At 42.3% G+C, this 24,470-nt stretch overlaps 1 protein-coding gene across 7 annotated transcripts in view; it reads right to left on the bottom strand.

The window, feature by feature from the left end:
- Positions 1-24,470, bottom strand: part of ADAMTSL1 (ADAMTS like 1) — an 873,125-nt gene that overhangs the window by 165,130 nt on the left and 683,525 nt on the right. For all 7 annotated transcript variants that reach the window (XM_019415409.2, XM_053907974.1, XM_053907973.1 and 4 more), the window contains 2 exons: positions 16,050-16,351; positions 8,789-8,918 (listed from right to left, as the gene is read on the bottom strand). In XM_019415409.2, coding sequence (XP_019270954.2) covers positions 8,789-8,918; positions 16,050-16,351 — 432 coding nt within the window. The remainder of the gene's footprint in view (positions 1-8,788; positions 8,919-16,049; positions 16,352-24,470) is intronic.

The following is a 24,470-nucleotide window of genomic DNA, read 5'->3' as shown; positions in this document are numbered from 1 at the left end:
CCACAAGTGAAATAAAAAGCTCCATGAGAAAGTAGTGAGTAGTGCAAGTAGTGAGTAGTGGTGGGTCTGGGAGCCGTGTTAATTCAATGACAATCACTCTAAGCTTCAGTGTGTCACTAACACAAACACAGAAATTTCCTGAAGCCCTGGTAAAGATAATTAGACAAAATGATGACCAAAAAAAAAAAAAAAAAAGAACAGTAAAGACGAATTTGAAAGAAGAACACTGATTCACCACAGGAGAGAAAGTTGGCTGGGCTCTGCTCTGTGACAGACCTTTCTGTAACTGTGGCAGATAACCTGAGAAATGCCTCATTTTGGGTGGGCGCCATGACAGGAATAATATCTTCAGAAGGATGAACTGTTTTTCAACTGTATCCCTCAGGTTATTGGGCACGAATCAGGGCAATCTCTTTTTCAGTCCTTCATTTTTATGTTGCTTCAACATCTCTTTTTCTCTAAGTCTTTTTCCTATGTCTTTATTTTCCAAGCTTAAGGAACATAGTGACATAGATTTCTAACACTACGGTCACAGGAAATCTCTTCATCTCAAATTGCACATGAGGTCTTCATTCAAAATCTCCAAAGAAGTCATTGGGTACACTGAGGGAGCGACAAGTCTCCTTTCAAAGTGTTGGCCAAATTATTGCTTGCCCTTAAATAATTACTTCAGACTTTGGAAACACTGGTTTATAGGAAAAGGCAAAAAAAAAAAAAAAGTGAAAAAGATTTACTTTGGGAGTCTCCACTCTACCCCTGTTGATGGATTTGTAAGCTGGAAGGTTTGTGAACTATAAAACTCTAATGTTTCATCACCATATCTCCAACAGGGAGCTATCAGGTGGTGATAGTTCCATCCTCATGGTCTTACATGCAACGGGATTGATGACTGGTTCAGATACATCAGCTCTTGGAGCGGTGAAGAATGCAGGAGGTTTTTTAGTTGAATAACTATCTTTAGAAGGGCGGCACTTAAAAGTAGCTGTGATAAGAAATATCCAATGGCTTCCTCAGGACCATTCCCCAGACTCTGCTTCAGGGAACAAAGTGGGTTTTTCATCACTGTATTCTCAGCCCAATGCCTGGCACAAAATAGGCATTCAACAAAATTGTTCAATGGGGGTTGAGTGAAGAGAAATCCTTGTTATCTTAAAGGACACCAGAACATTCTAAGCCAGGGGATGCAGAATATTTTCTATTCTTTTACACATGGACAAACACCACTGAAATATTTTTAAAGTGTTCATCCTTACAGTGTTCCACCATCCTGAGTGCTCTTGCCTAAATTTTTCTTATGGAAATCCAAATCTTGTTCCCTATAGACTTCTCAGTGCTCTTTAAGTTATAGTTAAAGCTCAGTTCCTTTTTTTTGACTAACCAAAATGCTATATCTTCAGGACTTAAATTTGACTCAAGGCATATTCCTAATAGAATTCACTTTTTCGTTCTTGAAAAGCTTCAGTTCTGTGGCTAATTATCATTACCTCCGAAGGATCAAACAGTGTTAGAGCTGGAAGGGCCCAGGAATTATCGAACTGCACCTCTCATTGCTTCCTTCATGACTCTCTTGCTTTGGGCTCTATCCTCCTGGCAGGTGCACAAGCTGAGTCCACACTACCCTGGCTTGACTGTGGGAGCACAGGAAATGCTAACATACCCCAGGCAAGAGGTCATTATCACTCTCAGTGAAAACGTAATGGTGTAGATCACGCAGAGCACACTATTTGTGACTCTACAGGAGAAAAAGTACAGATGACTATAAGACAATACAAGCTAGCCACCGTTAACACTTCTGTTCTGTTGAGTGAACAGCTAGAGTCACTTTTCTCCAAGCACATATACCTATTCTGCTCTCCCTGTTTAAGTCGTTCAATGGCTCTCCACTGCCTCTAGGACACAAAGTTCAAACAACTTAACCTAGCCCATTGAGCATCCTGGATCTGGCCCGGCTTACCCTCTAACACCAGCTTCCACTCTTGTCTTTTCTCTGTGCTCATGCCTTCCTTTTGCCTGCAACATTCTGCTCTCTTCTTTGCCTTAGGCAGCTCCTGATTATGCCTTAGGACGCAGCACAGGCATCACCTCCTCCGGGAAGAATTTCCTCAGCCTCATGCTGCCACAGAACCCCATGCTTATCTCATTCACAGCAGTTTCTGTTTTGAAATCTTCCTCCTCTGCTAACGAGTCACTCCTTTAGAACAGGATTCTGTCCTCTAGTCATCTCTTAGGGCCAAATACGAGCAGACTGCTGTACCTGAAGATGCTTAGAAAACTTTTATTTTTTAATGAATTGAGAAATAAAACACTTCCTGCCATATTTTTGGTGCAGAAGTTTAACTTCAATCAATGATCTATATAAGGACTTTCTCAGAGTCCAGGCAGAGCTATGTGGTCTAAGGGGCTGTCCAATTACAGAGATGTTAAGAAACAAGGAATGCTTGTCTTCTGGGACTTAATTGAGCAGGTTTTCCTAAAGCTAATGTTTCTATGTTTTTAGAATGAGTCGTTTGTGCTTTCAGGTGCCATGATGGGAAGGTAGAATCGGTCCCTTGATTCTTACCCCAGACTCATGCAACGACGAACTCTATGCATGCAAAACAATTTCTAATACCATCAAAGCTCATTTCACAGAGGTTGGCGGTTGATATCATAGGTGATGTGTAACCATGGAAAGGGGTCTCTTTATGAGAAATGGAGATTTAAGCCCCGAGGCAAGCATATATGTGACGTTTATCCTTGTTGATGTCAAAACGCTGCTGGCAATGATTCTGATCACTGGGCCAACACATTCCTGGGGAGAGAAATAACAGAGGCTGCCATTGGGCCAATCAGGGCCAATAGTTAAGAAACAGGTCTTGGCAGGTTCCTCTGTTGTAACTTGTCCATCAGTGGAAGAAAAGAGGGAGACGGTGTAATTATGCATCTGGATTTACCAAGGAGGATGACGCTAGTAATAGCATTAACTCTCCAAAGGCGCCTGAATATGGCCTCCAAATCTGGACTCAATTTCTGTGGACGCCAGTGAGCTTTGGTGTGCTTTTGCTTTAAGTGCTTAAAAGTTAGTACGGACAGAGCCAAAAGGCAGCATATGGAAACTCTGGGAACACAGCAGAAGATAAACCAATATTTGGAGAGCATGTTGAAACAGTAACCCTTAAAACAAGTTGTCAAAGGGGAAGGTGCCTGCAAAGCTTTGAAAGCTCCATCAAATAAATTAAAACGTGGTTGTGTAAAAAGGCAACACCTTCTGCTCTAGCCATTTTCAGCCAGTATAAAAGAAAATTAGAAATTGGAAATCATTTGCTGCTAGTACGCATGGATTTTGTTAGTGAATAATAAAATAGGCATTGTGAAGTCTGCTTTTAAAGAGGAGACTCTGTGACCTTTAAGACGTTTTTCTTAACTCTCTCGTCTCAAATAGGGATTCTCAAACTTCTTTTATAGTTCTTGCTGGTTTGAGGAACCACCCTAGGTCTGAGAAAAGAGACTGGGGTTGGGGCGAGGGGCAGAAACCAAGTGCTGTTCCTGGAATTATGGGCTTTTTCCCCCCTTCACTGTTTATCTATTCTGCACCACTCAGCTGTTCTCTGTTGCACAGAAATAAAAGTTTAGTTTAAAAAGTATGTTAGAACAAAGCTGCAGAAATTGCCTGGAATTTCCTTCATTTTCAGCCATCTGGCTTTCATTGCTCACTTTTTTCCCCTCCTCCACGTACGTTTACCAAATCTTTTCAACACACGCTGGCCAAGCTATCAAATGCTTATAATTAATAACAGTCATTCTCTCTCTCTCTCTCTCTCTCTCTCTCTCTCTCTCTCTCTCTCTCTCTCTCTCTCTTTAAGGTAGAGCTTTCTGGCTTTCCTTGGGCTGTTCATGTCACTGCTCGTATAAACCAGGGAGATGGTCAGTAAAACTTAATTATTCAGACTCAGTTGAATAAGAGAAAATCTCATCAAATGTGAGTCCAGAATACAAAACATTACATTTTATTTCAAACTAAAAGTATTTCTCACCAAGAAAGGAAAGAGAAGAAGAAGAGAATTTTTCTGAGTTCCCACTAAAATCCTATTTAGAGATGAAGAATCTAGGGAACCAAAAAGGTCATGTAGCTAAACATGACACAGCAGTCTCTGAACACAGGTCTAAAGCTATCTGCTGATTTTTATTTTGGTGGTCTTAGGGATGGGAAAGATTTTTAGCACATATTATTAAGTGAAAAATCAAGTTGCCAAGTAATATATACAATATGATCCCATTTGCAAAGGGAGGAAAATCTTATGTATGTGTAAATGTTTATATATGTATATAAATTCATAGAAGAAGGTCTGGAAAGCTATGTCCCAAACCATTAACGGTGGCTATCTCCAGGGAGAAGGTTCTGGAGCTGTAGAGTATGGTGGTGAAAAGAGGACACATGTCTTTCTTCCTTGATTACTTCTGCTATGCTTGACTTTTAAAGAGTGAGAATATTCATATATTACTTGCATAACTATAACAGTCAGAAGCCTTCTCACTTGGAAGAGGAGGCTAAGCTCTTTCCTAATGACTGATTTTAGCCCCTTTTTGAACATTTCTACCTTAAGCTGGTCTAGCCCACCAGTGAAGGTGAGCAGTGGAGGGGTTTCTAGACACAAATGACAGAGGTGGTGCTAAAGGTACCTCAAATAGTTTTTCTTCCTTGTAATTAAAACATCTTTGCTACCAACTTCGATGCACTATTCTCATTGTCAGCTCACAAGTAAAAACGGTCCTAATTTCTTCTGGCCAATTTTAGGCAAGGTTGTTAAGGGCTGTGTTACTTTCCATCTCTCCTGACAATTAGACTCCTCCCTGGGTAGTGCTAACAAGTCACTCAACCTCCATTGGGTCCGCTCTCTCCTCTATTAAGGATCGCCCTCTCACTATTATTTGGGGGGATGCTTTGCCATACATGGCTGCTAGCTAACATAAGGGGTTACTTATCCTAAGTCTATGTATACTTTGAGTTGATATTTAAAACCTTAAAGTTATAGAAGGGACTCTAATAATGGCATTTTTAGCATCATCTGGTGGGTGGAAGAGAGGGGATAGAGGATGGAGAGCAGAGATAGCATTGGTGTCTTCCCAGCTATCATTAATACTCAGATCTAAATATTACTCCGTATAGGGGTGCCTGGCTGGCTCAGTTGGTTAAATGTCTGACTTCGGCTCAGGTCATGATCTCACAGCTAGTGGGTTCGAGCCCCATGTCAGGCTCTGTGCTGACAGCTCAGAGCCTGGAGCCTGCTTTGGATTCTGTGTCTCCCTCTCTCTGTGTCCCTTCCCCACTCACACTCTGTCTCCGTCTCCCTCTCTCTCTCTCTCTCTCTCTCTCTCTCTCTAATGTTTAAATAAACATTAAAAAATTTAAAAAATATTACTCTGTATACATTTGGTCCTGGTCCATTATGCCCATGTATTCAATAAGCACTTAACAAGCACCTGCTATGTGTCAAACAGTATGCCAGCTGCTAGTTCCAGAGAGAGGTGGGTTTGGACATAGAGCTGATAGTGTGGACTTCTTTAAAATACAGTCCTCTTCAATAGGTACCTACTATTTTTTAAAGCGCCTTAAAAATGCAGGCAGTCCATGCCTGCGCGCGCTCTCTCTCTCTCTCTCTCTCTCTCTCTCTCTCTCTCTCTCTCTCTCTCACACACACACACACACACACACACACACACACACACACACTGGAACAATCAGACACCTCCAGCTTGAGAGTCTCCTCCTTGCTGTGGAGAGCTGGGTGTGAGAATGAATGTAGGGAACCTGGAGAAAGTTAGACATGCGCTTCTGATACCAGCCCTGCCATCCACACAGAGTAAGTCAGGAGAAGGTATATTTAATCTCAGAAAGATGCCCAGAGGGGACACACCCTCTAGGCCCTTGGCATTTTCTGTGTGATAACTCTGACCACACATAAGAGGAAAAAGTGGCTCTCTGATCTGTGTATTAGGACTGACACCTGCCTGGGAAAGCCACTTGTCCTAACTGGTGGCCACCTCTCAGACGTGAACCCAGTGACCAAGACTGGAAACATCATTTCTGCATGTCCCATAGAAAATGCTATGGTGCTCTGAACACACGGACATCAGCACGGACCAAGAGCCCAAAAGACAATGCATAGGAACTTGGGGCCCATTAGAGGACACCCTAAAATGTGCAGGGAACACTGATCTGTACACGAAAAGAATTGTGAATTAAAGATTTAAATTATTCGACGGAACAGGTTATTGGGAAAACAGTGTACTATTATGTCCCTACCAAATCCATTTCTCTTCTATGTACACCCTACACCTAGTTTCCAAATGAGAGATTGTTTCCCCTCTGATGTCACACTGAAATAGCTCACAGGAAATGCACCTCCATACATGACTCACTTTTAAGATGAAAATCTGCTTTGGCTCTTTAACACGAGATGAAGAGTGGTATCAGGCCACTGTATGTCGGCCCTCTCTTGTTGTTTTAATTAGCATCAGTCTACAAATACTCAGCTCTGGACGGTCGGCCCAAGGAACCCCTGGCTGTGCCCTGTAAGAGAGGCCTTGCCTGTCAGTTTGATAATTGGCTGGTGGGAGATTAAAGCACCGAGTTTATCTGGAGCAAATGCAATAAAGTTAAGCCTAACAAGGGTCCTTGTCTTGGAGTCAATATAAAGGTCGTAGAGTAAATTAAGCCTATCTAATTTAACTATGTTCAGTACTTTGAGGATGGGAAGTAACACCTTGTGTCTTCTTCCTTCTGCTGCCCAGGAAGGGTCGGATTTAGTGGCTGCAAATCCCACAAGATCTTTAGCTGGTCCCGGGTGCTGACTTCTCAGCATTGCCTCAGCTCATCACAGCATTTGGATGTCATTACCACGCTGGAATGTGGTTAGACACTTAGGCTTGTTTTTAAAGTGATGGTAAGTAAGCGGAACAGAAATGACATCAATTAGCAGCACACAGCGGTAGCGGTCCAGTGTGTCTGCCTATAGACTAACGAAGACTCGTGGGGTATTTGAGAAGGATGTGGTCACCTCAGATCATCTCCTACTGCCTGTTCATTTTGCATATATGGAAACAGAAAGGGCAGACATCTTGCCCCACGTCACATGGCTGGTGTGAGCTAGGGTGAGAACCTCTGGACCTCCTAGCCAAGGCCCTTACAGGCCGTCCAGGCCCAACCTACTCTGCTTGTTCTTGGGAGAACGCAGTCAGACGGAAGAGGTTTGTACCCCCTTGCCCATGCAGTTAGGTCTGCCCAACTGGAAAACTGTGAGGTTAGGTGGGAGATGAGGGACCAGGTCAAACAGGGACAGAAAAGAGGTTTCTTGGGATTCTATGCACTAGATCTAGCCTTTTCTGGGTCTGGCCCTCGATTCTATTTTTCTGGCTGCTGTTCTCCTGGGTGGAGTGCTACTCCAAGTAGTGGCTGACTGCTTTGCTGGTTGCCATGGAGATGGTGGTACCATAGGCCCTCCTTATTTCTGCATCGGAAGGGGGAAGCGAGCCCACCATCCAGATCAATATATGAAACACCTTGGGGCGTCTGGGTGGCTCAGTCAGTTAAGTGTCCGACTTCAGCTCAGGTCACGATCTCGCGGTTCATGGGTTCAAGCCCCGCGTTCGGCTCTGTGCTGACAGCTCGGAGCCTGGAGCCTGCTTCGGATTCTGTGTCTCCCTCTCTCTCTGTCCCTCCCCTGCTCACACTGTGTCTCTTTGTCTCTTAAGAATAAATAAACATTAATTTTTAAAAAAAAAATTAAAAAAAGGTAACCTGAAAAAAATATACATGGAACACTTCTGGTGACCAGCAGAAGTGTCACTATCAGCTTGTGTCCTGATTTGGCCTATAATTTGGACCCTTTAAGTTCCTAAGAAAGGCATTTTGTTGACTGAGAAATAAGACAAGCTGCCTCAGCAAATTATTGTCCATGCCTAAAGGCAACGCCCTGCTTCTTCCGTGTTACTTTGCAGAAACAGAAGAGATATCGTTCAGAAACAGCATTCCCCTTCCTATGTAGGATATGACCTTATCTCATAACATTCTTCATCCCATCAGTACACCTGAAAGTCTGGCTTTGGTTCTTTAATAATCTCCCTTTGAAACCAGAATCACCGATGAGATGGCTTAGCTTCTACAGAGATTTGTTCCAGAGAAGTATCTGCAGGCAAGTCTTTCAAGACACCATAAAATTGTGTGGACTGGAGCAGTGATTGGATTGATTAACTAAGGCTCAAGGTCGGGTAAAAACGAGACCCAGGCAGGACCAAAAAATGAAATGCTCTAATTGATTTTATGCATGTGGAATGACACACATACACTCCAGAGCACGCTATAATGAATCTGCATGCTGTGTGCATGCGGATTTCACAGCGGATCAATTATACCACCCAGCCACCCTGCAGTCCACAAGCCAATCTGTTACTATGCCGTGAGGGCTTGGGATACCAGCTAAAAGTGGCCGAGACCCTGAAGACTGTGGTCCTTCAAGTTCCCTTTAGGAGACAGCACGACAGCACGTGCACAGCCACGCACGCCATGGGGCTCATTTCAGTGTACGGAGCTTTCTGGACCCTGAGCGTGACCATTGGGCTGGAATTCCAAAGCCCTGGTTTCAATTAAACTTAAGTGGATTTGACTAAAAGTTTGAACTGATGCTAATTGGTTTTCAAAACACTGGGTTTTGAACAAGAAGCGTTCTGGTCTTGCGCTGTGGACAGATGCACCCTACCCTGAACACGCTCCTGGGAAGCAAGGGCAGGCGCCGCGCCCCTCGCCCCTTACCTGGCCGGGCAGGGATCCAAACTGCAAGATTTGAGGAGCCGGGGGGGTCGGCGGCTGGTCACGCACAGGTTCTCATCAGCAGGCTCCCGCGTCTGTTTGTTCAGGCAGCTCACCACAGCCTCCTGGACACCTGCGTACAAATCACACTGTCAGGCCAGAGTGGGCGTGTGTGGGGTGATGAAGTGTAGACAGTGCAGCTGGTGGGAGGCCTCTGTGATTGGTAGGACTCTGGCTACATGTCGGAGAATGCAGCTTAAAGCCCAGGACTGCCCATCTTGTCAGGCACCGCTCGATCAGGGAGAAAGTACTCTTGAGTTTGAACCTCTGTAAATGTGACCCTTGAGGAGGGCAACTTCCCTCATGGGAGAGCTGGCCACCAGTCCTGATGAAATGCTTTAAAATAACGCCACCAAAGCCATAGAGCTGCCAAAGCGGGAGTGTGATAATTTAATGCAGAAGGAGGGCAGGGTGACAAAAAAAAAAATGTCCCCAAGACCTTCACACGTTATATTTTAATCAACAGGCGACTGTTGTATTTGGAAGGGAGGCCAAGAGCTGCGTTTTAATAGCCAATATTCTGCAGACTGCTGTTCTCCGGGGGCCTTGCCTTGAGGACTCCAATCTTTGCTGGTTTCCTTTTGATTCTAGTTCATGTCTTTAGTGACCTGGGCGGCTTTGGAAGTTGGAACAAAAGCAAGAGAACGAGGTACACAATGACTATACCCATGAAACACAATCTTTTCTACATGCATGGGAAATACTGCTCCCACAGACACTTGCGTGTCTCTGACACGAGTTTGAGCAGTGGCTGGTGCAGAGTTATTGGCAGGTCTTCTGAGGTGGTGTGCAGGACCCCTTATGGAGACCTTAATGGAGCAAGGAAACATTTAGGTGGGTATGGTAATGACCAGACATTTCATGCAGGTGCCCACGGTCATAGTAAGAGTCAAAATCCACAGGTGGGACATTACTAGTCGGGTGCCAATGCTAAGAGCTTGACATGCACCACGCAATTCTCCCAACTCCATGAGGTAAGTGCTATTTTTATCCCATTTTACAGATAAGGACACTGAGGCTTAGAAAGGCGAAGAGACTTGCTAAGGTCATGTAGTTGATAAGCAGTGAGGCAATGCCTTAGCACTGGAGCTGTTAATGACAGGACTAACATTTAAAAATACTAAAAGGCTGCTTCTATCTGCTAGAGATCTTCGGGAATAACCTAGACATTTGTCTGGGATCACTTCAGCAGAGGGCAGGGTAAGGAAGAGGCCAGATGAGACATTCTCGATACTCTGCTTTCAGTCATACATAGCTGTGTATAAAAAGATACATACAGCTTAATATATCTATGTGTAGTTAAATATTTGTATATGATTTTGACAGAGTACGTGACAACCTATATAATTAGTTTTGTATATAAATACACAAACATTTTCTTGTTCTTATTTTCTGTCTTGCTTTATCAAAAGTACCCAATATATACAACTGCCCTAATCAGTTATTAGTCCTGCTCCTTCCCTCGTGCCATCTATCCCATATTTCTCCAAGTAGTTATTACTTCAATCAACAGGCTAATGTTTCCTTTTTTTTTTTTAAGGTTTATTTATTTTTGAGAGAGAGAGAGGCAGAGTGGAGTAGGCGAGGGGCAGAGGGGGAGACAGAATCCGAAGCAGGCTCCAGGCTCCGAGCTGTCAGCACAGAGCCCGATATGGGGTTTGAACCCATGAACTGCGAGATCATGACCTGAGCCAATGTCAGACGTTTAACTGACTGAGTCACCCAGTTGCCCCAACAGGCCAAAGTTTCCTAAGGTGATGTTATACGGACTGAGGTCACTCAGAAAGACTGCCATTTAACAAGTGACATTTTGGGGTGCCTGGTGGCTCAGCTGGTTAAATGTCTGACTCTTGATTTCAGCTCAGGTCATGATCTCACGGTCATGAGACTGAGCCCTGCTTCAGGCTCTGTGCTGGTGTGGAGGCTGCTTAAGATTCTCTCTCTTTCTCTCTCTCTGACCTTCCCCAACTTGCACTCTTTCTCTCTAAAAGAAGACGACATTTTATTTATTTATTTTTTACAGTTTATTCATTTATTTTGAGAGAGACAGAGATAGCATGAGTGGGGGAGGGACAGAGAGAGAGGGAGAGAGAAAACCCTAAGCAGGCTCCCTTCTGCCAGCCTAGAGCCTGACACAGGGCTCAAACCCACGAAACTGTGAGCCACTTAACCGGCTGAGATACCCAGGCTCCCGGAAAGTGACATTTTAAAGCCAGAATTGGAAGCACCTTTCCCAGAAGTCTGACAAATTAAACCTTTTCAAAAATCACAGTATTTACTTTGAGCACACGCATGTAAATTTTCTATGTCTTAAGCTTTTTGTGAGCTTTAAAATTGAAATATATCGTGGTCAGTTCAGGCTGGAGCATTTGCAATTTCTACTAGACATTCAAGCTATCCCACCAGATTCCATAATGCTGGCTCCAGGGTGTTGCTCTCTTGGTTGCATCTGGGATGAGCCATTTGAAATTCATGGTATGACAATGTAGCAAAACATCTCACAAGAAATTGTTGAAATCATCACTGATACTTCCCCCTGGGAGAGTCCAGCATTAAGGTAATGACCACAAAGTGCTGGATAAAGCTAAGTCTTCTATACAGAATCTAGACCTGGGGTTATATTAGAAATTAGGCTTTCAGGGGTGCCTGGGTGGCTCAGTCGGTTAAACGTCTGACTTCGGCTCAGGTCATGATCTCGCGGTTCGTGAGTTCGAGCCCCACGTCGGGCTCTGTGCTGACAGCTCAGAGCCCGGCACCTGCTTCAGATTCTGTGTCTCCCTCTTTCTCTGCCCTTCCCCTGCTCACACTGTCTCTATCTCTCAAAAATAAATAAACGTTAAAAAAAGGTAAAAAAAAAAAAAAGAAATTAGGCTTTCAATTCATTTGGGTACCTGGTAATATTCAAGAGATTCTTTTTTTAAATTTTTTTTTTTAACGTTTATTTATTTTTGAGACAGAGAGAGACAGAGCATGAATGGGGGAGGGGCAGAGAGAGAGGGAGACACAGAATCGGAAGCAGGCTCCAGGCTCTGAGCCATCAGCCCAGAGCCCGACGCGGGGCTTGAACTCACAGACCGTGAGATCGTGACCTGAGCTGAAGTCGGACGCTTAACCGACTGAGCCACCCAGGCACCCCAATATTCAAGAGATTCTAAACGTCACTCTAAAATACATTTTCGCTTTTTCCGGCTACTGAATACTTTATGAAATTGAGTCGATGACATCAGCAGGAAGTGATCCCAGGTCCTACCACTTCCCCCAGTTGAAAGGGCTTTAGGTGTGGAGCTGTGTGGATGGTGGGCTTTGCTTCTCCTTCACGAACTCCTAGTTTATACCACTGAAGTCCTTCTATCACTGCAAAGAACAAGGGTCTCAAGGGCTAACAGTTCTAAAAGGACGTCAGTATTGTCCTCTTAGATATGCGTGTGGAACACAAATTTTCATTACCCCAAACCAATAAACCTTAGCTCCAGATAAGTATCACCTGGGAGGTGGTTAAGTGCTGAGATTAAGCAGCATTCCAGAGTTACCAAATTCGAATCTAACATATCATAAAACGAAACACGAGGCCTCAGCGGCACTGTGTTAAATGTCCCTAGCCATAAGGGCCATTTACTCGCATTCTTAGGTGGGGCCTTGGGTGCTGAGGGAAACTAAGGACAGAGCTCTGTCATTTTAAGGAGTATCTGGGACCAGCCCTGTGGTCAACACACAATACATTTTTGTGGTGTGATGCAGGAAATGCCTCAAGGGCAGGGCATTGTGAGCACAGTGCTGTGTAGGCCAAGGGGAGGTGGGAGAGGGCCGCCTGGGGGAAGGCACATGGAGGGAGGGAGCTGCCCTGGAATGGGGAGCGTGGGAAGTCACAGGAGGGAGGGCATGTGAAAACCTCACCTGTGAGGTCACAGCATACTTGGCCCAGCGGAGTTGGCCAGGATGTGAGAAGTTGGCTCATTAAATGCGTGCTCTTTCCTAATAGGCTAATATATGCACTTAGAAGGACATTTTGAACCAACACAGACACATGTTTAAGTACACGACTTCACGATTCTGAGTTTTCCTTTCTTGACAGAAACAAAGGAGAGAGGACTCGTAAGGAAGGGGAGTGGCAGGTTTAAAACTTCACCTTTCATTCTTGCCCAAGTAAATTTCAAGTTTTCCCTCAGCTAGGTTTTAATGTTGATTTTACCGTCTAGGAGTTCAATGTAATAAAGCTGTTCAGGTTCAAAGCCACTCTCCTTGACCACACCTATTAGTTCACATGTGGGAAATTAAAATATAACAAGGAGATGATAGTGGGACGCAGGACACATATCTGAATAGGTTAGGCTAACTTTCAATCTTCCAGAAAATGGGATTTTCAGTGTTCATATCTCCCAGAAGAGCATAATTGTTACGTGATCTTTGATGACAGCTTGGGGAAACACAGCCACCAACCATAGCCTAAATTACTAACTAGTTCCTTCTGGCTGCTACCTCTGCTAGGTGAAAGGTTCCTTCTGTATCTATCCAGTTTTAGCTCTTGAGATAGGGAAGACAATAAAATAGACTGACCAGCCTTATAACCCAAAATTGATTTAAAAGTTACCTGTTAATCCTGCACATTTTTGGTAGGCTTCAGCAAGAATGATTAAAAATATATATAACCTTGTGGGTTATATTTCGGTGAAAGATCAAAGTAGCACAATGTTACTGCCAAGCACTGACTTCAAAATATACATGTCCCATATAGTGAAATGATTTTTTAGTGCATATGGGCATCATATGGACCATATAACCCGACCATATTTTCACCACTTTGGAATTTTCAACTCTACCATTTTAGGTGTAAATATATTACCTTGGCACAGTTACATAAGTGTAGGTAAGCATGCACAGTTGTTGACAGTTAAAGACATAAGACATTTCAGTAACTTTACCCTGCCTTGGCTATAAAGGATGCACAATTTATGTTATACAAAGACGCTCAGTTCCTACAGGCAGAGATCAATTGTATATCAAACCCCCAAATCTTATTTCCAAATCAGTATCTTCTGAAAACATTTGAAATTAAAACCACTCCACATGCTCTCTACACTTTGAGTTTTATACCACTGGTTGATCAGCAGAATGGTTAGATAAAGTATCTGGTTATTTATTATTCCATTACTGCATCTATTTTTTCCATCTGCTCATAAAGTTCCAGGCTTGACTTGTAACTGAGAACCAGAACTGAGAGACCATAAGTAAAAAAAAAATTTCCGAAGCAAATTCATTTTAGACTAGGGATAACGATGGTTCCTTTCAGGTGATGATGGAAATTGGGGATAAACACACCCCTTCTGAACTCTTGAGTCACTTGTTATATTGGAAAGAAGCAGTTGTGCCTATGGGTTGTGGTCTTTCCCCCTGACTTCTCAGCTCCTGCCCGGGCTCAGAGATCACTGAGGGTTATTTAACACTTCTCCCTTGGTAGGCATAGAAGAAAAGATGCCCTCAATGTGTGTGGAGAAGAACACAAAGACAGAGATTAGCTGCGTTCCAGGAAATTCTTCTAGAATCAGAAGGAAGATTTTAGGTTTTAAAATAACAGGGTCCTCCATTAAGACGCTTAACAATTTCAGTTTGAAACTGGAAGACTTGGAAACAAACAAGAACCTCAAGGTCAACACTATTAAATGCTTGCTAAAAGATCTGATGGAGAAAACGGATTCTTTGCTAGTATGTACTTGTTCCACTAGTATTCCTTTTCAACTGCATGTGAACATTTTGGGCACAAGTACTTGTACATTCATTCTCACTAACGATAAGACGCCTTTTTAAAAGGGTTTCCAAAATGCCATGGTTTAGAAGCCATTTTTGGAAAATAATTTTATTAAAAAAAATTTTTTTTTAATGTTTATTTATTTTTGAGACAATGCGAGAGACAGAGTGCAAGCAGCAGAGGGGCAGACAGAGGGAGACACCGAATCTGAAGAGGGCTCCAGGCTCTGAGCTGTCAGCCCAGAGCCTGACGCGGGGCTCGAACTCACGAACCGTGAGATCATGACCTGAGCCGAAGTCGGACGCTTAACCGACTGAGCCACTCAGGTGCCCCTGGAAAATAATTTTAATACTTTTTTATACCAGTTGAAAAACTTTGCTAGCAATACAGAACCATAAGGTGCCAAAGGGGGTTACTGCTAGCCACTGAGAGAAATTTGGCAAGGAAATTAGACAGTATTTTCCTCACCTCTCAAAATCTCTCTTGGGAGCCGACATGGGAGACAGTGGCTTTATGGATCTAATGTATGTTCTATTGTGTAAGAAAGATCATAAACTTGAAGAATTTCATTGTTGGTTTAAATGCCCTCCTCTTCCCTCACAACACCATCTACAACACCTGAAATAAAGAATCACTGAACCTGTTGTTATGGCTATGAACTATCCCTAAGAGAATCAGGTCAATATACACGGAAGCATGTAATGTTAGTTAAATGATAATCGCAAGGGGGAAAGCTTCAGGAATTCTCTAAGTGCTTAAAGCAGTGAGGTATGCTGGAAAGACTTTGGACAGGGAAATAAATAATTAGCAGGCCTAATCCCAGCTGTCACTCACTAGCTGTGTGATTGCAAGTCAACCCAGCTTCTTCGGACCTTCGTTTTCTCATCTGCAAAATGGCGGTGGGGTCAGACTTTAAAGTCCTTTCCTGTTCCAGGTAAGCACACTGTTATGTGCCCTTTATACATCCTTTTCCCTTTGTAAAGAGGTACTGCTTTGGAAAATCCGCTGAGTAAAGCAAGGGGGGCGGGCGCTCTAAACTATTCTGGGGAAGAGTAGAACGTTTTGTCATCTTGGGCCTTGGTCCATACCACATGCACTAAAGCAAGGACATAGATAAATAAAACTGAATGTTGAGAGCATTGCCAGGTTAGTGTCAACTGTGTTTCTCAGTCAGATACCCTAGGATATATTGCAAAACATCAGAACGACAACTGAAAGTAAAAGCATGAGTTGTGTTGGCCACTCACAGCCGACAGTCTGAGCGCCACTCAAGCCCAAAGAGAAATACATCTGTGTTTCATTCAGTATGCTTTCCATTTAGGATGGCTTCCTCCCCTCCTCCCCCTGCTTATCATTCCTGGACTAGAGGCGGTCATGTGACACAGTCTCCTGCAGGGAGAGAGGATAAAGAAAAAAGACAAGATGATGGTGGGGATGTGAGCCAGAGTTCCCCCTTCTTACCTCCTCCACAGGACTCGGAGCACTTGGTGAAGCCCTCATACTCCCAGTCATACAGCTCGTCGAAACCCTGCAGGCCACCGAAGAGGCCATCTGTCTCTTCTGGGTTAAACTCAGGAGCTTCCCCGTTGCATGGTCCTGCATAACAGGCACGCTGGGATGCTGGCTTGGGCCCCTCACATTCATCAACAGGCAGGTCAGCCACGGACTGGGAGAAAGACAGGAGCACCTGGCACCTCACCATTCGCACCTGGGTCCCCACACCACAGGTAACCGTGCAGGCTGACCAGGCTTCCGGGATGAACCTGCAGTCGGCAAGCAAACAAGAGGAGAGCATGAAGAGCCCCAGGCAGGAGACCCTGGGGGTTGCGGAGGGCTGCATCCCACCTGCCGCCCCTGCCCAGCGCCGTTCGGGGCTCTGCTACCCTGTCCTGTGATGGGTGCTTTGGTCTAGTTCATGAGCTCATTTGCCACGGGTTTCTGGATTGGTTTTTTTGTGTCATATGAACTCCCAGCTGTAAGACATTCCAGCCACAGACCACCTGCTTTCTCCCTGCTTTGCACCCACAGCGGTAGCTCTTCAGAGCAGGAATTGGTGGTTTCTTCACTCTCTCTAAATCCCAGCACTTGTGCCTTCTGCGAGATGCTGGCTATTCTTATAGTAGACTAATACGGATCCTAAAACTATCACAAAATAAGCCCTTGGCGATATTTAAGGAGGTGGGTTTTTTTTTTTTTGTTTTTGTTTTTTTTTAGTCTGGATCTCATATTCTGTAACTTTCTTTGCTTTTCTGCTCAATGTGCGTCCCAAGATTTATTTATATATAGAAAGAGGTTCTTTTTTTGTAAGTTTCCAAGAATGGAGCAAAGTCTTGTTCCTCGCACATTCTTTGAATTAGTCTGGACTACAATTCTTTTTATATCATAGTGAAAAGCCGTGCTACAAATTTAAATCCACAGACATGTCACAGTAAACGAGAGATCCTGAATTCACACAAGTTTGTGGGACGGCAGCCTCCCTGCCCCCACCCCTTGAGAGAAACCACACTAGTGAGAATTTGGTTTTTCTCTGAGTTTCTCTACAATGTAGGACAATATCAAATTCCAAAAAAAAGACTTTCCCTCCCACTAATCAACAATGGCCCATAACGGCAATGACCTTGAGAAAGACCTAGGGAAAAAAGCCCAGAGGGAACCACTAACGTTTTCAGAAAGTTAGTATAATAATCTGGAAAAAGAACTTAGGAATAAATATTTTTTATTTTTCCAGGATCCTACTGCTTTTTCACAGAGAGTCGTGCTGAGGAGGCATGCAAACCTGGTCCCCTAACTTTGACTTTGGCAGGAAACGAAGGAACTGATAAGAAGGTTATAGCATTAAATCCTAGTGAGTGCAAATGGTTCCTATCTAGTTTAGGGAAATAGAAATTCTAGCAGGAAACCAATCCAAGCTTTCAAATTGGAAGGATCAGAACCAAAATGTTTCCTGGGCCTGAGCCGGAGCCTGAGCTGTGCATGGAGCTGGCCAGGAGAACCAGACTCCCCTGACCCCCAGCAGCTCATGGTGTCTGAGCCACGGAAGAGCTTAGGAGAGAATGAAGGTCACATACAACCTTGTCAGAAAGGTGGATGAGGGAGAAAGACCCACTCAGAATTATTCCCAAGAAGTTCTCATCACAATGTCACCTCCCTCTCTTATTTTTGAATTCTTGATCCGTCTTCTGGCAGCTAGAGAACATGAGGGAAAAGCAGTATCCTAAAAAAATTAGAAAGTCTCCTTTTCTTTGAGTAATGATACCTGTAGGAGCTTTTTAAGACTGTAAAACCCCAAATCACAGTCAAAATAATTTTAACCCTCTTATTACACATATATCTGTCTGGCTCTTGGAACAAAAGTGACAACAAATACACAAACACTGAATGTTACAAGCCAGGTGCAGACATGAAGGAAAACACACACTGAACTATTTTGTTTATAAGGAAAACCCAAAAGCAAATGAAAAGCCCTCCAACTCTGACAACGGTGTGTGAATAATACTTCCTATTTAATAATGTGCTGAATTTTATTGTCAAATAAGAAAGATGACACGATCGCAAAAAGAACTGTACTCTATTAGCATTTCCTATGCATTAAGAGTTATTGTTCTGTTACCTATAACATCTTCAGAGACCATTACAAGACAACAAGGATCAGCTAGCTTTTTCTGGAAGGGGCCAGATAGAAAATAGTTTAGATTTTGTGGGCCATGTTTGTGGGTCTTTGTTATTGCAACTACTCACCTCTGTCAACATGCTGCGAAAGCAGCCAGAGACAATATGGAAGCAGATGGGTGTGGCTGTGTTCCAATAAAACTATATTTACAAAAACTAGAGGGAGGGTGGTAGCAGAAAGGTCTGAATTTGGACTGTGGGCTGTAGTTTCCCAACTCCTGCGATAGGACCTTAAGTGGAGATAAACCAAACACACCAAGATTCATAAATAATCTTCCAACTTGTTTTGAGTCTTAGTTCCTATCTTTTCCACATATATGAGTTTATAAGAATGACGAGCAGTTAAATCGATTTATGTTTTATCCTCCAAAATGAGACCCAGATGAAACCTAGAATATAGGTGATGCGCAAACCAAACCCTTAGCTCTCCTTGCCTATAACATTAATCACTTTGTGTTTGGTCTTATTCCAGGACCAGGAAGATAGACCACAAGCACACAAAGTAGAAAGGGTGCATTACTGGAACCTCATGAACTCATTGCAATGTTTGAACCTTGTTTATTTTGAAGCAGAATCCAAATGAAAATAAATGTGCGTGCGTGTGTGTGTGTGTGCGTGTGTGTGTGTGGGCATGGGCATATGAGCGGGCGTTTGTCTATATTTGGTTTTCCGGGCCTTTAGGGTTAATAGCAAAAACAATAAACATCCATTTTATGTCTCCCAAGTGAGAGTCTTATCAAATGTCAAATAGCCTTTCTGGCTAATCTCCCAACCCACTATCCTTAGGTCTTCATCAAGTTCACACCAATTAAAAACGATTTGGCTTTTAAGCGGTGCTGTCTTCTGGCAGTCATCTTAATTTCTCTCGTGCACACACTGTGTGATATAATATACTCTCTCTTGCTGAAGGCAGGAGATTATATTTCAAAAGAAAAATATCTAATAGAGCGAATGGCCAAGTGAATAGAACTGGTTTTCATTTGAAACTTTCCCCCACATTCCTAGATCTCCCAATGCTGTGTTTACTATCTTGAGCTTTCTGGCCACAAGTGGGAAGAAGCAAGGTCGGTGAGAGGGCAGGCAACTGAAGTAGGAGGTCTAAATGTAAGGTTGAGGACACCTGGTCTGAATAGTACTTGCTTAGCTAGAATCCTTCAAGTGGGACCTTTAAAATGCAGTCAATAGGTGTTTTTTTTTAAATCATTTTTAATGGTTTTAATTTCAAATGTTCAATAAAAAATTACTATTGAAGTTTAATTAGGGTCCTTTGAAAGTTCTTTTTGTTAGCAACACTGTTGCAGAATGGCTAGATGCTTGAGTTCTTTCAAAGATGGGCTTGAACTTCAGGGAATACCGATAGGATTTCGGCATTTAGTCTTCCCCGCTTCGGGAAATTCAAAAAGAAACCTGGTAAATAGAGGATTTCTGCTTCTGTCTGGTCCTCAGTTTGCAAGACTAATTGTTGATATACTAACAAAAAGCTTATCCTTTAATGAGAGTTATTACCATAGTACCTTTTTGGAAACAGAAAACCGCGATAATCAAGTGCACCTGTAAAATCCCGGGGTGGTTCAGTTTCTATGTGGCTATTCTGATGTCAGAGCATGCACTAAAAGAATAAAAACAATCACTTGATTAATACAGTGCTAAACAGAAACTGTTCGATTTTGGTTAACTAATCTTGTGTTAACTAATCACTGCAGAGCTTAGCCAGAGTTAAGCTCTAGTTTTATGCACACGTGGTTGATAACTGTTTTTTTTTTTAAAGTAGGCTCTATGCCCCGCGTGGGGCTTGAACTCACAACTCCAAGATCAAGAGTCACATGCTCTACTGACTGAGCCAGCCAGCACCTCTGAGATTTTTAACTTTATCTCTTCTCCTCTTAGTTTCCTCTCCTTTCTCATATACATAGTCATCTAAAAAACAAATCATCAGCATTGTACAAAATAAGAATGGCTTCATAGGGGTGTTATTGTAATGCTAATACTAGCCTCACTTCATTCTCTAGTTTCAAAATGCAAACTGAAACTTGCAGAAAATCACATGAAAAATACTTAATTTTGGTTTAGTTTTCCAGCTTATTAAACTTCAGCCAGACGTCTGATGGGCTTTGTGGATTTCTTTTCCCTCTTTCTTTTGCTGTATGTTTGTGTATGAGAGTGGTGGCATTTAGGGGGAGGAGAGAGGAGGGAATGAACTGAATGGTGTAGGAAAAATTATAGACAACTTTAACACAGACCCAGGAGGTGACTGGGTGTCCTGTCAAGTGCATCCTTCCAAGCTATGGCAATCTCTCATTGCTATTTTACCACTCTACCAGTTAGAGAAAACGGATGATGCGAATGATTCTTGCCCACAGAATTGCAGATTAATTGCGCCTAGTGGAATGCAATTGATTGTTGTCCTGTGAGCAGACCGATTTTACATCTGTTTGTACATTCACTACAGCCTCTTATTTACCTAAATACATATAATTCTTTGAAATTTCCCTTGAATTGGTTGTAACATCCGCCTGGTTCCCTCACTAATTAATGAGGTAAACAAAAACTTGAACAGATGTTCATTTTATATATGCATGAGAATCATGGTTTTTCCCTTTCTAAAATTTTATCATTTAACTAGTGGCCACAGATGGATCTGGAAAATAGGATACTGGAAAAATAAAATACTGTTTAAGTAATTCTAGCCCAAATTAATCAGAGTCTTTTATATAAGTATATCATTTAGGGACAAAAAAAGTCCCCAAACTTTATTGGTAATGATGCTGTTATTCCATAATGCCTCATCTATTTTTAATGCAATCTTCTTTATTCTTTTTCTTTAGTTTTGAAAAGTTGGTTCTTCTCCTGGTTCTGAGCAACTCTTGCAACATTAATGGAGTGAAACCTTTAGGAGAAGGTGTAGTTTCCTGAACCAAAGCTAGGCATTTTGGCATCTGAAGAGCCATTTAGAAACACAAGCAAAAGAAATTGCTTTTGGGTGGGACAGAAACTTGGAAAATGAAACATTTTCTTTCATCTGTCTCAATTTTACATGAGATCAAAAGACCTCATGTAAACTTTTTAGTTATTTAGTGTCTCTCAAGAAATTAAAAGATTTTTTTCAAAACCATCCAAAATAAGGAAACAAACAAAAACCTTTGGAATGCTACAAAGGGAGGGTGACTCTCCCTTTAGGGATTTTGGAATTAATTGTAAAACCCATAACTCCAAGACAACCTTAAAGTGATTCTTTAACAATATAGGGAGAGCAATAAAGTTCTGGGAGAATACTTATCCAAAATATGCCTCTCCATTCACTTAGAACCACACCTAAATCATTCCAAATAAATAACAATCTAACTTATTGTGAAAGATCTTTAGTCAAGGATACTTGACCTGAATATGGAATTATGAAAATATTTCTCAACTGCTTTTGTTAGCTTACAACTCTCTGGAGCTGCAAATAATTCATGCTAGTTATGCAACTCATATTAAAGTCTCCAAGCACAATTTCTCAAAGGTGTCCAGGACACCATCCCGCAAAACATCTGACAGCACCACTTATTTTCATAATGTTCCTCTAATTCTTAGGTATCATACCTGGGTTGTGACAGGTTTTCATCACTATAAGGCACTTCGGTAGCATAACCAAGTATAGACCGATCCCAGAGATTTAAATAACAAAACAAAATGAGAATTTTTAACCAGCCACCAATATGCCTATCTGAAAAATAAAAAAAATTCTGTGACTGCCCTGTCTGATGCCACTAAGCAGTAACAAGTAAATAAATAAATACAAAGGAAGGACCCAATTTCAAACAGGCTAAGGCAGTACTGGGAGAGCTATATTTAGTGGAATTTTCCAAGAAGCAGACTTGATTTTCTCATGATAATGATGCCCTTTTGGGTTCTTTGAGAGGCAGCTGGCCTCTGCACAAACGCCTCAATGACTTTCTTGCAGAAATGCTCAGCACTAGAAGTGGGAGAAGAAATCCTGACTGCATTGAAGGGCACACTCTCCTTTGAAAGAGACTTTGTACTAGAAGGAAAGGCTGGGGGGTATCAGAGTTCCAATGAGTCAGGGCCTAACGGACTCTCTCCAGGCCCACAACCTCATACTCGAAGACTCTGTTAAACCTGGCTTGCATTTCTGACCTATCTTTCTCGATATGGTTCCAGAAAAGATATGAGGAAGAGTCTTACTAAAGGAGGGATCTTGTTGACCATCAGGAGTTTGTTCTACTTTAATAGTAAGAGAAAAGCCAGCAGAAAGACAAGTAATAATCAGTTTCTGAGAATACAGAAAGAGCCCTACAGTGTTGGCTCTTCCCAACAAATGCATCCTCAACTACCTTCTTCCCAGTGGCCCCCAAGGCAGTTGACCATGCCTTCTTTCTTGAGTGACTTTATCCTCTTGACTTGCATGACAGCAAATGCTTGGCTTTCTTTTCTTTTCTGGTCAGTTCCTTCTGTCTCCTTTTTAGGTCCTCCTCTCCTTAAACTCTAAGCACTTAGTGCCTTGGAGCTCAGTTTGGTGATGTGTTCGGTGATTCTTGGTTTCATACACCACCAGTATGTGAGCAACTTCTGAGTATTTAGAAGTATTTCATCTCTATTCTAAGTATTTTGAAGTATATCATCTCTAGTCTAGACTTTTTTTTTTCAGAGCTTTATACCCAATTTCTTTTTTTGGCAAGTTTTGGGCTAGGGAGCCATTTGACTCTTTGAAAGGAGTAAACATTAATTTAATATAATTAATCTATTTATCAAAAAATTATATAGTGCTTCTTATGTGCCAGACACTGCTCCAAGTGCTTTATAAATAAAAGCTGTTAAATCTTAATGACAACCAGATAAGAACTATTACTAGCTTCGTTTAGTAATTAATACATGGGTGATGAAATTGAAGTATAAGTCATTCACACAGCCAGTAGGTTGTATGCTCGTAACCACTGTTCATTGCTCTCTCTCCCAACTGACATTTTTACTTTGATATTTCAAAGGCATCTCCAACCTAAAATGTCCAAAATGGAACTCCTGATTTACCTCTTCAGTATCTTATTCCTCTCCCAGTCTCCTCTGTCACAGCACATGATTCTACTGGCCACCCAAATGCTCAAGGACATTTAGGAGTTATTCCTGACCCCTCACTTTCCCCAACTCCTCTCTTCCAAATGATTCCCCAAGTCTATCGATTCTCACTCAAAAATGTATCTGAAATTCCTTTACTTCTCTCCATCGTCACTACAGCCACCTTGACAAAACAACAACAACAACAATAGCTAATGTTTACTGATGTTTTTTAAGCCCTTCATATATATTAACTCATTATAATATTGTTAGGAGATGGATACTGTCAGGAATGTTGTGAAATGGGCAAAAGAGATCACTGGTTGTCCTTTCAGTGGAATGCTGACATTGTCTAACAGACCTTCGGGGTGGCAGGCTGTGTAATTAACTCTATGGAAGTGTAAGTCTTTGTCTTTGGCCAGACACAAGTTTCCTTGTAGAGGGTTGGTGATGATACAAATGTTTCCAGTCCATAGTGATGGAAATTTTTTTTTCTGTTCATATAAGTGCCAAGGATTACTGTCTGGTAGAAAATAGACACTTTTCTATATCCAGTTCTGGTATGAATAAGTTTTAACATCTTACTGGTTCTCTTGATAATTCATGAATTCAGTACAAATTCTGGCATGTGCTCATTTTGTATTTATATGGATCATAGTTTTTCCTTTTTGAAAATTATATTTTGACAGCACTCTTTTCATCCCAAATTCTAGATGATAAAGTTGAGGCACAGAGATTTCGAATGCCATACTGCTAAATAAATGTCAGATTCAAATCATGGCAGTTGATTCCAGAATCCATGTGTCACCATATTGAATGTCAGGTGACCGCATAAGCCATGATCACTGAAGCCACTACCTTTCTGCTGGACCACCACAACAGCCACTGATCTGTTTTCTTTCTCTGTTAGACCTTACTAAGCCATTCTTCACCCTGTAGTTGTAAAGCTTTTAATTTTTTCCCAGAATACCAGAAGAAAAGCCAAACTCCTTGTCAAGGTTACATTATGCCATTCTCCATCTTCATTTCCTGCTCTTTCCCCACTGGTTACTAGCCTCCGGCCACACTAGTCTTCCTTCTCTTCCTTAAATGTGTGTAATTCTTTCCTGACTCAAGGTTTTGGCAGGTGCGTCACCCCCATGGATGACTCTCCTTCTTTCT

Source organism: Panthera pardus, unplaced genomic scaffold (assembly GCF_024362965.1).
Source record: "Panthera pardus isolate Hobbes unplaced genomic scaffold, ASM2436296v1 HiC_scaffold_20, whole genome shotgun sequence".
Taxonomy (NCBI): domain Eukaryota; kingdom Metazoa; phylum Chordata; class Mammalia; order Carnivora; family Felidae; genus Panthera; species Panthera pardus.
The sequence above is the reverse complement of the archived record's forward strand: the minus strand, read 5'-3'. Positions and strand labels throughout refer to the sequence as shown.